General features: G+C 45.1%; 1 protein-coding gene across 4 annotated transcripts in view; it reads left to right on the top strand.

The window, feature by feature from the left end:
* Positions 1–15,314, top strand: part of SMTN (smoothelin) — a 1,119,422-nt gene that overhangs the window by 690,908 nt on the left and 413,200 nt on the right. For all 4 annotated transcript variants that reach the window (XM_078667269.1, XM_078667270.1, XM_078667267.1 and 1 more), the window contains exon 11: positions 3,806–3,876. In XM_078667269.1, coding sequence (XP_078523395.1) covers positions 3,806–3,876 — 71 coding nt within the window. The remainder of the gene's footprint in view (positions 1–3,805; positions 3,877–15,314) is intronic.

Here is a 15,314-nt window from a genome sequence, read left to right as displayed (position 1 = left end):
GCACAAAGCCAATGAAGTGTGGGGAGAAAGTAAAATCAGAACTGGGGTCTAGCAACCCCCGAGACTCGTCTGCAGGCCACCCTGTCAGGCGGTCTCTACTAGTAACTCAAACTAAAACTAAAATAAAAATGTGAAAGATTGAACGCATAAAATAAACACAAAAGGCATCAGTCCATCTGGGAAGGCACTTGGAGCACCCAGACTGATGAGGGAGCCAGGCTCCTCCTAAAAAGATGGGCGATGGAGTTTGCCCTCAAGGAAAGCAAAATCTTTGTGTCAGTTCGGCTGAGCAATTAGATCAGCATCAGCATTAGACCAGCTTCAGGACTCGTAGTCTCCTTAAACAGTTATCGTTGTGAACTCCACCAAGCTCTACCAGTGAGAAGCAACTTTGCATCTTCAGCACCATACCCTGTGCTTGAAATGCTGGTGGTGCCTGCTGCCTGGTGTTAGAACTAAGAAGAAAAGCTGTAATTGTAGATGTAGCTGACCTGGGAGGCCACAACTGCCAAGCATGGTCACTTGCAAAAGACCTAGCCTGGGGGCTGAGTCACCTTCTACAATTGTTCCGGGAGGCCACAACTGCCAAAGACAGTCACCTGTTGAAAACCCAGCCTGTAGGCTACTACGGATGTGATTTTACTGCAACTGCAATCAACCTGTGAAGCCTCATCTGCCAGAGATCAGCACTGCTGTACCAGCTTGCTGTACTGATTTTCGCCAGTGGTCCATTATCCGGGTTAGGCTTTTGCTGCAGTGCCACATAGTGCAGTGCTGCGACAGGAATGGTTTCCCTGAGTGTGCCTGCCAACGCCACCAGAGCACAGCCCCACACAGTAGGTAAAGCAGGCCCCAAACACAATAGTTGTGTGAACTTTATTTGTCTTCCTGAATTTATTCTGGTGAAAGTGGTCAAAGCATTTTCCAAGAGTGTAATCCAGAGCGAATTGCACTAAAGCTTAACTAATGCTTATGATTGCTTGCCCTCATTATCCTGCGTGTCAAGTGGGGAAAGGGTGTATATGGCCCAGTTGGTAGCACCATAGTAGTCCCAGTTGGCAGCGCCATGGTAGGACAGGACTGTCTTCCCTGTGGCCCCTTAACAGTGTATGTATAGATAGATTGATAGCAGTCGCCACTGGGTAATTATATTTAGGATTGCTTTTCTAAGACCAGGCTAATAACTTTTACCCCACTTGACAAATTTTCATGAAACTTTCCAAACAAAAAGCAAATTCACCACAGCTCCTTACTCGAAGGTTTAGAGGTGATCAGTCAAGCAGGGACTGAGAAAAGGGGCGTGTCTTTCCTAGATTTAGACGTGTCCGTACCAGTATGTTGCTTACTCTGTTCTGTTATGTTTGTTTTGTATTCTACAGAATCTGAGGAAAGGAGGTGTCTGAGGGAGGTGTCACTGCAGTTTAGTGAGCTATGGGTAAAAGCTATCTTAACTGTTTTTTAGAAAAGAGCTCGTTAGCAGTGCTCCTGATTAAAGACATAATATGAAACATGGTAGGTGACTTATTCCTATTGGAAAGAAGGCTTTTAATGGCAAAAGATTGGCAGATGGTAACCTTCTGAAAAGCAAGTTCCGGTTGTCCAAGAATGAGATTAGAATGGTCTTTGCAATATACTTGAAAATATATTTTGGGAGGAAATGATTAATGGTTCAGAGTAGTCTCATTTTAATATAGGTGTTTTTTTCATGTGTTTGCTGATGTAATGTGTTATGTGATGCCCACAGATTTAGCAGTGGTTATGATTTCTGGGCAGATGTCAGCTGAATGGAAGATGATGTTAGGTTTTTCTGTTGCTTTTGTTAGACTTGGGGAAGATTTGTAAAAATTCTGTTTTCTGTTGGTTAGGTCTGAGTTTCCTGTGGATCATCGAAGTGTGTCTTTGTTCAGTGTTATGTTTGAGGTCTGTGATGAATGTAGTGAGTCGCTACAGAGACAGAGTTTGGAGTCGCTACAGTAAGACAATGTAGGTCAGGTTTCAGTCCCTGTATGGTGGTGAGATTGGTAACTGCTGAGCAACAGTTGTGGAGAATGCATTGAGAGAGTTTCGTGGCCTAATTTCCTGGGAGCCTTTTTTCGTCATAGGGTATGTATTTGTGTGAGGATAATAGGGTAAACTGAGTGTGTTTTCTGTATGTGGGAGTGGAGCTTAGTGTTGGTTTTAATATTTGTATGGGTTCTCACATTATAACATCTAGCCCTTGACATTGTGATTTGATAGCAGGAGGTGAGAGTTGATGATCAATGTTTTTCATATTTTTGTTATATTCCTGAGCGATACAATAAAGATTTTTGAGGATGGTGTGTTTAGGGTAGAATGGGTGTCAGGCCTCCGTGTGTGGCAGGATGTTCAGCATCTGAAGGGAACAGGGAGCCCTTACCCTACATGCGAGAACCCGGATCTCACTTTCCCAGACTGAGACAGCTGAACCCCGCCTGCTGGGGTTGGGGCACAAGCAGTCATGACACAGGTGGATCTGAAAGGGAAAGTAAAAGAGAACTCCCTCATGGTGATTACTGGTGCAGATAGTGTCTCAAAAAATTGCAAACAAAGTCTTAAAGACCTGCTGTCAGTTTTCTATCTCTCCCTTCAAATTCAGGGAGTGGTTCAGGATGTTATTAGTAGGACATGAATCACAGAGTCTCCTTGTGTTTTGACTCAACTGGATACAGTGTTGCAATTCACTGGTACCATTTTTCTCAGCAGTTTATGAAAGTCAGCTAGTCCCATTCGATCCTGTGAGGTAATGCCAGATCAATAACAGGATGCAGTATTTCATGGTTTTGTACCTGATTTTGCTAGTGGCATGAGCAGGCGGGGAAGGGATGGGTCCTCCCTTTGGTACTTGAGGTTTGATGGTTTCCTACCCACATACTTGTAAGGCGACTACATTGTAGCAAAAGGAATACATATTTCAAAGAGGCTAGATGAAATCAATGCTCTTTCATTTGATCTTCCTTTTTACAATTGATATACATTTCGTGTCAGTAATGCAACTTTTTGGTGTCCTTTCAGAATCTCTTATTTGTTGGTTCCAAAGACACTGACTTTTGGCCTCAGTAGTAACCATAATTGCTGCCTTCTGTGATAGTATGGTGTCCACTTATTCTCAAATTTCTAGCTAGTTATGGTACCCTAGTAACACTTGAATTCCTAAGTGAAATTCAACGCAAATAATCTCTGCTTTAGAAAATATCTCTTTGCTGGCAGATATGAACAAAATGTGCACTCAAAAGCAAAATGCACATAGAGTAAGAAGTATGTGCTCAGACAAGAGATAAGCCTTACTTCTCTGTGATTTGAGATGAGCAGGTAGGTGATTTCTCCTGTCAATCACAACATTGCTCCTTTCAGGAAGTGTGCTAGTCACTCATAGCCCTCATAATGAAGTACTTTACCAGCCCTACTTAAACCTTACCCATTCACAAAAGAAGTAAACCTTCATCCTCTGATGACATACACTGGAACCATAGTTATAACAAAGTTTAAGACTTTGTCTGTGCTTTGCTTGTGCACTAACATATGTGAATCAGTTAAGAAATGTACGTAGTACTAATACATAGTGCTAATTGAATCCTCCAGGTGCCTCCACAATGAGGAAGTGTTGTTAGCATTGCTTTGTAGCTTTCACTTAGAAAAGATACATTTTGAAAGACAAATTGGAGCGGTTGCAAGGTGTCCTGGCTAAAATTGATGAATAACGGTGTATGTGCTTGTCTGTTACCACCTAACTACTTTTGGTTCATGCTTTGATATTGTTTTGATGTGCAAACCCTGTTTTTTCCAGAGGTAACTTTGGGACTAAGATCATCCCCTTTTACAGTCACTACAAGCCGGAACAGCAGTAATGTCGTGAAGGTAAGAGTGGTCTATATATATCTGATACTGGAAACTGTGCGAGTTAGTATTCTTGTAGGCTAGATTTGTTCAGATAGACTCTGCTAGTGGCCGACAGTTTTACACTATATGCAACACGAGTGCAAGATTCCTTTGAGTACACTGATACATGCTGTACTCTAAGGGCAAGTAGGTCTGTATGAACCACTAAAGGTAGTCAAATAGATTTAATGTGGCAATGTGTATTCTTCTGGCTTTATTAAAGTGTTGGCGGGAATCCTGCCAGGGGACTAGGGTGACAACATCAGCCGCCCTGGGGCAGAGAGCCGCCAATCCTCCAAAGCGAAAGATTGTGTTTTTTAAGCAAAAAGTAAATGGCTCTTACACGCTGAGGGCTTGTTCCTTGAGATAAGGGTCCATTTAAAAATTTCTCAGCATTTTTCCGCCATTGAAAATAAAGAGCAGGCATCCTCAGTTGAGGGGCACAGTAGTGGCTGTGACCCGGCAGTCGAGTGGTGGGCGGACTTCTGGTTCAGGTGCTACAATCCGCAGAGCCGACTAAGTCTCCATAAATAGTATCTCAGTGGTTTCCCTGTCTGTAAAAATAGACGTTAAACCTGGTTTAGCAGGGAAGGAGGACTGCTGTTTTGCAGGATCTTGCTTGACCACACCATAAAAAAGACCAACAACATTGCCACAATTAAAACTCTGTTTACAATCAAAAATACTTATTTTCTTGATCTGAGTCCTTTTCTCCCGTCTGCTCATATATATTTATCAAATTATGTAATCTTTTGGAACCTTTTGTCCCTGCATGGAAATAGAACACAGATTTGTATATGGTATGTTTTGCAGGAATTATTGGACTTTAATAATAGTAATGTAAGAACTGGTATGAAAAATATAAATAATTTCAGAGAATCCTTTTGTACATTCTCAAGAGCATACTGAAACAACTTCTCATGTACACCAATTAGTGGGACTTTTAACTAGAAAAGAGATAGAAGCCCAGTTAAGCCAATGTCTATAGAAAATATAGTCACACCAACAACACCAACCTCAAGAAATATCTTTACTCCACTGACTGACAACTTTGAATCTGTTTATGGAAGCTAAGGTTCCGTTTTTAGATAGAGCCTGCCATATTAAACCATCAATAGTAAAGTTACTTTTTCAAAATCGGCTAGAATTGCCCCCTCCCCAGCCAAATTGCCCTGATGTTAGAGCTATTATGAATGAATTCACCATTAAAGTGTGTACCAATCTTTGGCCAAGAACATAGAACATAGAATGAAAGTGTGTCCTCATGTAACGTAACTGGTGCTATGTAAAGCGCTCTGATACCTGATTCGGTTCGGGTCTAGTTCGCGCTATATAAAACTCTGCAAAAAAAATAAAGAACACCTCTACGTAGAAGATAGTAACACCAAATGGCAAGTACAATACATATTTACCTTTCTCATCAGGTCCTCAGACTTCAAACCCACACCTGCACCGCAATTGGTCTCCTTTAGGTTTTGCTTCATACTCCTTCAATAGATGTAGTGGGGGGCTGTAGTCAGTTCGATTTTTTCATGGAACATACATGATTTTGCGTATTAAAGTGAGAATACCATCCTCAGTAAAATGTGGATGGGTGTGTGCTATTGTTATTGCACAAAACATGGCTAAGTACTCACCTCATCCAAACCGTACTGTGATTGTATATTCAATTTTGACAACCAGGGTTGGGGTAAGGTGACGAACATGCTTACCAATATGGTGTCGGAACCCATGCTATGTACTCCTGAGGTTTGCCTATTAGGCTGGGTAAAGAATCTTAAACCCTGCAACCGCATACTGGTAGCTGTTTCGACCTTATTAGCTAAGAGAGCGGTGGCACAATGCTGGGGCTCCAGACTTACCCCCAACACTGAAAAAGTGGGTCCGAGATTTACTGTATTGCAAAGAGCAACTTGAGATCTATGCCGAGGAATTGCCTGAAACTTTGCGCCCTAAGGACTTTTGGGCTCCACCCTCTGTGTATCTTCTTACAAACCCTGATTTACAATAGATACTGTAATCTAATGCTGTAGATGTGCCTACTCTTGGGACTGCCATATGTTGTAATACTGCCGAATGTGATGAGATGCTTAGTTGAGGTCACAGTATTCTTCTTTTAAGTGCCACGGGGGGCAATAGGTAGGAGGGTGGTGGGAAGTTCCTAGGGCTGTTATTTTGCTCTATGAGAAATAAAAAAATGCTTGTACTATTAGTGATCATTGATGTTCGTTCTGGCCCCTTGCAAGGGACCTACTGTATATATTATACAGCTATTCAATAAACAAATATATAACAAAACAAAAACATTTTGACAACCATGGAATGCCCCTCAGGTGAGGCAGCGTTGTTAATTAAGGTGACCTTGGATCTCTCTATTACATTTTTAACCTGATGAGCAAGAATACAATGGGAGCACATCTTTCTCACCCTGGGCCAGACCGAGTTTTGGAAATAGTCTTTCTAAGCATCTATTTGCCAAAATGAAAACCATGAAATGATTGATTACTTTGGGCAAGATATTTTGGCAGCCCTCAATACTTATCCTGATCGCTTCTCTAATAGTGGGTGGGTTTTGAAGGCAAGACTCAGGGCTTGCTTGAAACAGTAGACTATTAATACATGACAGAGATTTATGGTATTGAGATTGTATTCCTAAAACAGCCTGCTATCAGTCAAGCTTTGCTTACATGGACTTTCTATGGGAGGACGTTATGTGAGTGTCAGCCTTGTTTTCATGGACTCGCTATGGGAGGGCATTATTTGAGTGTCGACTATGCCCTGTGAAGGGTCTATCTGTGGGTGATTCACTGACAAGTCGAATTTATATTCATGGCCGGAATCCAGGCCATATGGATTATTACATGGTCAATATCGGACTCTTTGGTTGCTGCAAAAAGTTTAATATTCTAACAGTAGAGGAAAGTGACCACTTATGTCATAAAGTCCCTACCGTATTATACAAAGTGAATTTAACAATCTTGCAAAGCCAAATAAAACTAAAATTAAAGCCAAACCAGAGATTGAAGGTAAAATAATTTCATTTGCCAATCTAGTTGACGTGAGGCCTTTAGGAAACGGAGACCATTGTGCACAGTATCAATCGAAATTAAAATCTGTGTTGACAACAATATCTAGTTAAGTAAAATCTAACAGCATTAGACCTTCTTTTTTGTGGTTTGATAGCGAACGTGCTAGAAGGTAGAAATGTCTCCATAGATCTATACGGCTTAGTGGTCCACCAAGAAAAGAATCCGTGAAGATTGATTTCACATTGATTATAATTTGGTAAGCTGGATCTTGGCGGACCAAATGGAAAAAATAATTAAAAAATAGGAGTGCTCCTGACCTGAATGGAGTACTAAGTGTGGTGGTTATAAAAGCCCCTTCCTGGTGGTCAAAACTTTTTTTTCCCCATCATTTTAATCCATATTGCATACAGACTGACTACCCTCATCTTGGACACGGTCCTACATAAAAACAATTTTTAAGAAAGGTAACAGACAAGATCCAAGCACATATCTTTTGATTTACCTTCCTGATTCTTGTTGCTAATTCTTTACATGAGCAATGTTGTTTTATCTAGTGATGGAAGCTACTAAAATGGCTATATCCCTTGGGAGTAAACAACACAGTGTCCTGGAATGAGCACTTTGGACATTTTTGCCATTTGAAATCTGTCCAGGAAGTAAACAGTGACAGTCATAGGTTCAGGGCCGGACTGGCCGTAGCGGGCACCGTGCGATTCCCTGGTGGGCCGCTAGGATGGGGACTGGTTTTAAGCCCCTGCGGGGGCGATTTTGTTACAGGGCCGTTTTTGCAGCATAGCTGCAATATCGCCCCCTGTAACAAAATCGGCCAAAACCAGCCCTGGCAAACAGCTCGGCTACAGCCCCAACTACCTGGGGGGCCAACCGAGCACTTAGCCAGGGCCGGTTTTGCTTCCCAGTCCGGCCCTGCATAGGTTACCTACGCACCTATTTTATCGACTTCCATTTCGCCTTTGACTCCATTGATAGCTTTCTGTTGCGGTGGAATATGAAGGAGATGGGGATGCTAGGGGGGGGAGATGATTGTTCTTATGAATTGTAAACTTTATCATCCAATTGGCTTCAGATACAATTAGACGATCACTGTACATTGCCATATCAAATATCAGTTGCAAATGGATAAAAACTGGAATGTGTATTGTCCCTTCTGTTTTTATCCTTATTTTTGAATGAATTCCTGCACTCTTAAGAGCTCTTGGAGTTTCCCTCCAAAGGTAGTCTCGAAATGTATTTGTGTTCTCGTGTATTTTGATTACCTTGTGGTTCTGGACTGAACAAAGGTTAACACGCAGTGTCATTTAGGCTTATTGAATTAATGCTGTAACTCTGAAAGATTGACAGTTAATACATCACAAACTCAGACCCTGTGGTTGTGGAAATACACTAAAAAACGTAGTTGGTCATTAGGTTGTAGCCCATTGGTAACTATTAAAAAATATACGCTCTTAGGGGGCATTTTCACATTTACCCTGAACTGGAAAAATCAGAAGGAAGCTGTGGCTAATAATGACTTGATGGTGATGGCAGGTTTATTATGATTCAATACTCTGTACTATTGGTCATCTATAACTTCACAGCTATGGGCGTCGGATAATTCCCACTGCTTTGTATGGCTTCCCTGCAGCTATCTTGGGCTTAACTGCAACATTTTACAAACTAGAGGAAATATTGTTGAAGAGAACATTTGGACTATATCAGTGTACTGTGAGCAAGACATTTGAGATACATTTGGGCCATCAGTGATTAAATGTAATTAACATGATACAGTCATTTCTGTAGTAGGGGATCTCTGTGTATAGTCATAATCTTGTGAATAGTCCCGCCCATGTGCGTGGACCCTGGAGCAATCAAAATAGTCTCTTCAGTTGTCTTCTTCTGCAGTCCTGATTAGACACTTAAGAGAAAATCAAAGACAAATAATGCAGCCTAAAACTACAAGGCTACATTGGCCAGCACTTCATCTTGAAGTGAAAAGGATAGCCAATTAATATTAAATTTTACACACTTTGTAAAGTTTCACACCTAGAGAAACTCCCCTTCACATAAATCCTTTGTCATGATAGAGAGGAAGGGTTGGACAGACAAGCCCCATAGGCTGCCATTATGTGTCTGGAAAAGGAATACCGTGCATTTAAGGAACTCTCCAGAGACCCTCTGTATCCCAGGATGCACAGCCAAAGGCCTTTTACTTTATTTTTTCCGGCTCCTGCTAGCAGATCCCTGGAGCATTGAGCTCTACATTTTTGGGTATATCCTCAATTTTTTGAGCTTTTCCAGTGTTTTGAGTGTTTCACTCGACGTCTGGGGTCTTCCTCTTCCAGTTGCTGTCTCTTTTGACGAGTTTTGCCACCTCTTTCTTGTCGAAATGCCAGCTTTATTCGACAAATGCCCGGAGTGTGGTAGGAAGAAGGCAAAATCTGACTCCCACAGAGTATGCATACTCTGTCTCCCTTCTACCCATGTCCCTGACTCCTGTGATATCTGTCACTCTTTCTCCAGGAGGACCCTGCGTGAGAGGTAGAAGATCCGTCTCCAAGGCCTGGAGCAGAGGAGACATCAGAACCAGGTGGGACTTCTGGGCATAGAGGGACTCTATCATCATTCTCTGCCTGTGCATCGGCCTATGGGGGCCTCCCCAGTCAAGAAAAGGCACCGGTCCCGGTCGACGTCGATGGCTTTGGCGTCGAGAGGTGTGACTACCATCTGCTCCCCGTCAACCCAGGGCTCTGTGTTGAAGCGATGTCGCCGTTCGGCGTCGAGGGGTAGGACGTCGAGACCTCGGATGAGGTCGACGTCGAGGAGTTCCGAAGAGACAGGCACTCACGGTCGAGGCGATACCGCCGTTCGCCTTCAACGTCGACAGGAAGATCGACGTCGAGGAGAGAGAGATTGCCGCGAGGCGAAGACACTCTATGTCGGGGAGTTTGTCAACGTCAGGAAGAACGACGTCGAGAAGAGAGACGTCCTAAGTCATTGACGTCGAGGAGAGAAAAGTCGACGTCGGAGAGGAGGTCGAGGCATAGGACGGTGTCTAGTGCCTCTGTGGTTACCATCTCATCATCATCGGCAAGTCCCCGGTCGCGCTGGCGTTCACGCTCAGAGAGGTCACCCTCCCCGAGTCCTTCTCATAAGAAGAGAAGAGTTATTTGGTCACCGGACTCTGATTATTCCCGGACCTGCTTTCCCTCAAGGCCCAGGACGCCTACGCCTCCTCTTCTTCCGCAGCTTCCTCCACCACCACCACCACCTCCTCCTCCTCTCCTCATCTTCCCCCTCCTCCGCCTCCACCTCCGCCTCCACAACCGAATCCTGTGGTTCCGGCACAACCTCTTCCGTTTCCACAGCCCCCTGGGCTGGTGATTCCTGCAAGGCCTAGAAAGCCAAGGTCAAGAGCCAGAGGGAGGCATCGCTCTCGCAGTGAGCGTAGATCTTCGAGATCACCCCATCGTTGGTGGAAGGAAAGGTCATGTCCAGATACACTGACTCGTCCAGTGACAGGAGATACTCTGCCACTTTGTCGGACTCTCCTCGGACGAGAGTGTCGCCAGTGGATGACATTGTGACGTTCCAGGATGTGCTGCTGAGGGGGGCAGCGAAGTTGGGGATCACACTGACTGTGCTCACCCCTTCCACTTCTGTGATTTTTGAAACGTTGCAGCGCAGGCACGTCTCTCGCCCGTTTCTACCTTTGGTGCCAGGACTGGAAGAACCGGCCATGGAGCTGTTTCTGACGCCGGCCTCAGTGAAGTCGGCGCCATCTAGACTTCAAAAGAAGTACAGGCCCCCGGATTCTGATCCAGCATTCTTGAGAGCAGATCCTGTACCGGATTCTGTCATCCTGACTGCGGCCAAGAAGCAGCATTCCACTGCCCCATTGTCTACGGTCCCTCCAGACAAGGAGAGCTGGCACATGGATTCGGCAGGACGGAGAGTCTGCAGTACCGCTGCCACTTCGATGAAGGCAGCTAGTGCATCAGCACTTTTGGGCAGATATGACCGCTCCTTGTGGGAGTCCCTACAGCAGTTCATTGAGCTCCTCCCAAGAGACAGGAGGGAAGACTTCCAGGAGATTCTGAATGAGGGCATGATGGTCTCAAATCAGGTCATCAGTTCGGCGGCGGATACCTCTCTCCTGGCCGCGCATGGGTACTGCCATGGCATAAACTTGAGGCGATATTCTTGGTTGCGCCTTACCTCTCTTAAGCCTGAGGCGCAACAGCGGATTGCTAATTTACCTTTTTCGGGATCCACCCTCTTTGGGGCTCATGTGGACGAGGAGATTGCTCGCATGAAGGCAGAAGTGGAAGCGCTGAAGGCTGTAGGTTTGGAGAAACCAAAGGACCAGCGGAAGTCATACCGTCCCTGCCAGAGACATTACTCATTCCAGAGGTATCAACGGGGGCAAGGTCACCAAGCTGGCCAGCAGCAGCAGCTGTAACAATAGCAATACCAGCGACAACCCTTCCAGAAACGTCAGAGGGGCAGAGGCGGACAGCAGTCCTCCTCGGCGAATAAGGGTCCGGCCGGGTCTAAGCCCTGAGGAGTTACTTCCCCCTCGTCCGTTACCCGCTCCGGTGGGGGGGAAGCATACAGAATTACTTGGCAGAGTGGAGAAAAATTACTCCGGACAAGTGGGTGCTGAATATTGTTTGCAATGGATAGAGTTTTCGGTTTGTCAGCCCTCCTCCAGCCATTCCACCGGTTCCCTCGCACTACCAGCTGCGAGAACTCCAAGCGGAGGCCGATGCCCTGTTAAGAAAAAGGGCGATAGAAGACGTCCCTCTGTCTCAAAGGGGAAAGGGTCTATACTCAAGCTTCTTTCTAGTTCGCAAAAAGGACAAGAACGAGTTCAGGCCCATTCTGGATTTGCGACAAGCAAACAAGTGGATTTGCAGGGATCAATTTCGCATGCTGTCCTTGCACCAGATTTATCCTCAGCTGCAACGAGGAGACTGGCTTTGTGCAATAGATCTGCAGGATGCGTACTTCCATGTGCCCATTGCACTGAAACACCAGTAGTTCCTGCGCTTCCTAGTCGGCACCAATCACTATCAGTACACCGTACTACCGTTTGGACTGAAGTCTGCACCCAGGACTTTTTCAAAATGCATGGCAGTGATGGCAGCGCACCTGAGAAAGAACAAGGTGTTTGTCTACCCGAACCTGGACAACTGGTTGATCAAAGCCTCCACTTTCCAGGAAGCGCAATTGCATTTCAACAGGACGGCCGTTCTGTTGAATCAGCTGGGTTTGCACATCAACATGGCCAAGTCCATTCCGACTCCTGTTCAGTGCCTGCAGTACTTAGGAGCCTCCATCAATACTCTCAAAGCAAGCGTGTCTCCTTCTGAGGAGCGACGCTCATCGATCCTTCGGAAGGCTCAGGCTCTCCTGTCAGTTCCATCAACGACAGTAAAGACGGTGTCTTCTCTTCTGGGGTTGATGGCCTCTTGCATCTTCCTCACACCACATGCACGCCTCCACATGAGACCGCTGCAGGAATGTTTGGAGGAGCAATGGGACCAGAAACGAGGGAGCTGGGACGACAGGATCCAACTGTCTCTACACGCTCAACAGTACCTGAGATAGTGGTGTTCAGCAGAGAATCTCCTCAAGGGGGTCCCTTTCCACAAGGACATTCCCACACAGACTATTGTGACGGATGCTTCTCTCCACGGCTGGGGGCGCATTCAGACCATCTACAGATCCAGGGAATGTGGTCCCAGATGGAATCCACGTACCACATCAACTTTCTGGAGCTCAGAGCTGTTCATTTGGTGCTGAAAGCCTTTCATCCGTCCTTCCAGACGCACTCCTTGCTTGTACAGACGGACAATACGACCACAATGTATTACCTCAACAAGCAGGGGGACTCAAGATCGCGCACACTGTCCCAGGAAGCGCAGGCGATCTGGCACTGGCTGTTAGCCAGAGGACTGGTGATAACGGCGACCCATCTACCAGGTGTGCAGAATGCTCAGGCGGACTCACTCAGCAGGCTCGTTCAGGAGAACCACGAGTGGGTTTTAAACGACGAGGTGCTAGGAGACATCTTCAAAAGATGGGGCACTCCAGGCATAGATCTGTTCGCCACCGCCGAAAACAGCAAATGCCGAGACTTCGCTTCCAGGTTTTACCAACCAGGGACTCTGGGGAATGCGCTATGGATCAGCTGGCCGAACAGCTTTCTGTATGCTTTTCCACCCATTCCTCTGATTCCGGCAGTGCTCATCAAACTGTCTCAGTCCAGAGTGCGAATGATCCTCATTGCTTCGGAGTGGCCTCGACAGTGGTTGTTCACAGACCTGCTCCACCGGTCTCTCCAACCCCACCTGCAGCTTCCATGTCGGCCGGACCTTCTAACGAAGTTCGGAGGGTAGATGGTGCACCCCAACCTCCCATCGTTGAGTTTGGCGGCATGGCTCCTGAGATAGTACAGAATGGACACTTGAACTTGCCTGACGACTGCATGGAGCTACTCAAGGAGGCTAAGAGACCTTCCACCAGGACTTCTTATGCCTACAAATTGAAGAGGTTCTGCATCTGGTGCACGTCCAAGAATGCTGATCCTACCTCCTGCAAGGAAGATGTCATCCTTCCATATCTCTTGCATTTGGCTCAATCTGGCCTTAATTTCCATTCTATTAAGGTTTACTCCGCAGCATTAAATGCGTATAGGAAATGCCCTTCGCAAACATCCTTCTTCCAGATTCCTGTAATTAAAGATTCTTTGGAGGGATTGATGGGAACTGAATGTGGTGCTGTCCCGGTTGATGAAGGAACCTTTTGAACCCATTCAAGTGTCATTTGCGAATATTGGGTTAATACCTCTGCGCTTGTGGAATTCACAGTAGCATTAGTAGCACCCAGGTTAAATCTTACAAAACGGGGAGTAACCCCATAAAAGCCGTCGCTCACACAGTGGTAAAATGACAACAAGAACACACGCGCATTTTTGAGAGATGTGGCACTATATTAACACACATAAGGTGCCCAACATTGAATGCTCACGTCTCCTAAATATTAAACCATGCTACTATGAATTCCACAAGCGCAGAGGTATTAACCCAATATTCGCAAATTACTCTTGAATGCGGATATGTCCTGAACAAAACATGATGCTTATCTGGATGTAAAACTTTACAATACGGGAAGTAACGCCATCTTAACCAGCATTGAAGGCGTCACTCACACAGTGATAAATAACATCAAGAACGCGCCTACACTTTGAGAGATGTGGGCTTTTATTAACACGCACAAGGCGACCAACATTGAATGCTCACGTCTCCTAAACATTAGACAATGCCACTTTGAATCCCACGAGCACAGAGCTGTTAACCCAATATTCGCAAATGAAACCTGAATGCGGCCATGTCCCGAACCAAACATGACTCATTCTCTACACACACACTCTCAATAGAGACTGCTTTTGAAACTATTTCTCACAACTAAATGAAGGCACATTTACATGCTTATTGTGATCAATGAGAGAACGTTTGCCTATGAGGACGGAGAGAATTTTGCCTTATGTAACTAAGAATTGCCATTTTTTGGTTCCTTACCCTTCTTCTGCTTCTCAAGCACTACAGCATTTATGAAATTGCGCATTGACGCTTTCTATGTGTTTGTATTGTCTGCTCTCACCCCCTCCCCCATTCTTTTTGTACCCACAGGTACTCACAAGACCTTACGAAATTCGGAAAAGTTTTCCTAGAATTTAACCTACAAGATAAGGTCATCTTTTCTCATTTTTTCACTATTTCACTAGAGACACCAGGTCCTGAAGAAAGCCAACCTGACCCCTTATGGGCACTTAGTGGCTGAAACATGTTGACGGTAGCCCCCTAACTCCAGCTTCGTATGCACGCCCAATTCTTTTAACCAGGCTTTTCTACAGTATTAATTAAAATTTGTATCAACTGGTCACAGAAGCCCTTTTATTGAACACTTCAATGTCTAATCACTACTGCACTAACCAGTGGTCAACCTCTGAGTGGAGAAAGCATACAACTAAACCCAATGATGATGCTGTCACGCTGCTAACAAAAAGGCGGAGAACCAAGATACACCGCCATTCGAGCCTTGGTACGTGAATGAGGGTTTTCTTATAGGAACAGGAACCGATGTAACAACAAAACCCTGGTTACTCAGGACAAGTGATCCTTCCCCCATTGATTATTTGATATTGAAACTAAGAAAGTTGAAAGACTTTTCCTTCTCCCCCTTTTGTGATTCATAAATGTACTGAATGCTACCGGCCTAGCTTTATACACCTTCAAAAAGAACTGAAAGTAAAAGGCCTTTGGCTGTGCATCCTGGGATACCGAGGGTCTCGGGAGAGTTCCTTAAAGGCACGGTATCCCTTTTCCA

The sequence above is a fragment of the Lissotriton helveticus genome, chromosome 11, assembly GCF_964261635.1.
Source record: "Lissotriton helveticus chromosome 11, aLisHel1.1, whole genome shotgun sequence".
NCBI classification, from domain to species: domain Eukaryota; kingdom Metazoa; phylum Chordata; class Amphibia; order Caudata; family Salamandridae; genus Lissotriton; species Lissotriton helveticus.
Note: the sequence above shows the minus strand (reverse complement) of the source record. Positions and strands in the feature narration are given on the sequence as shown.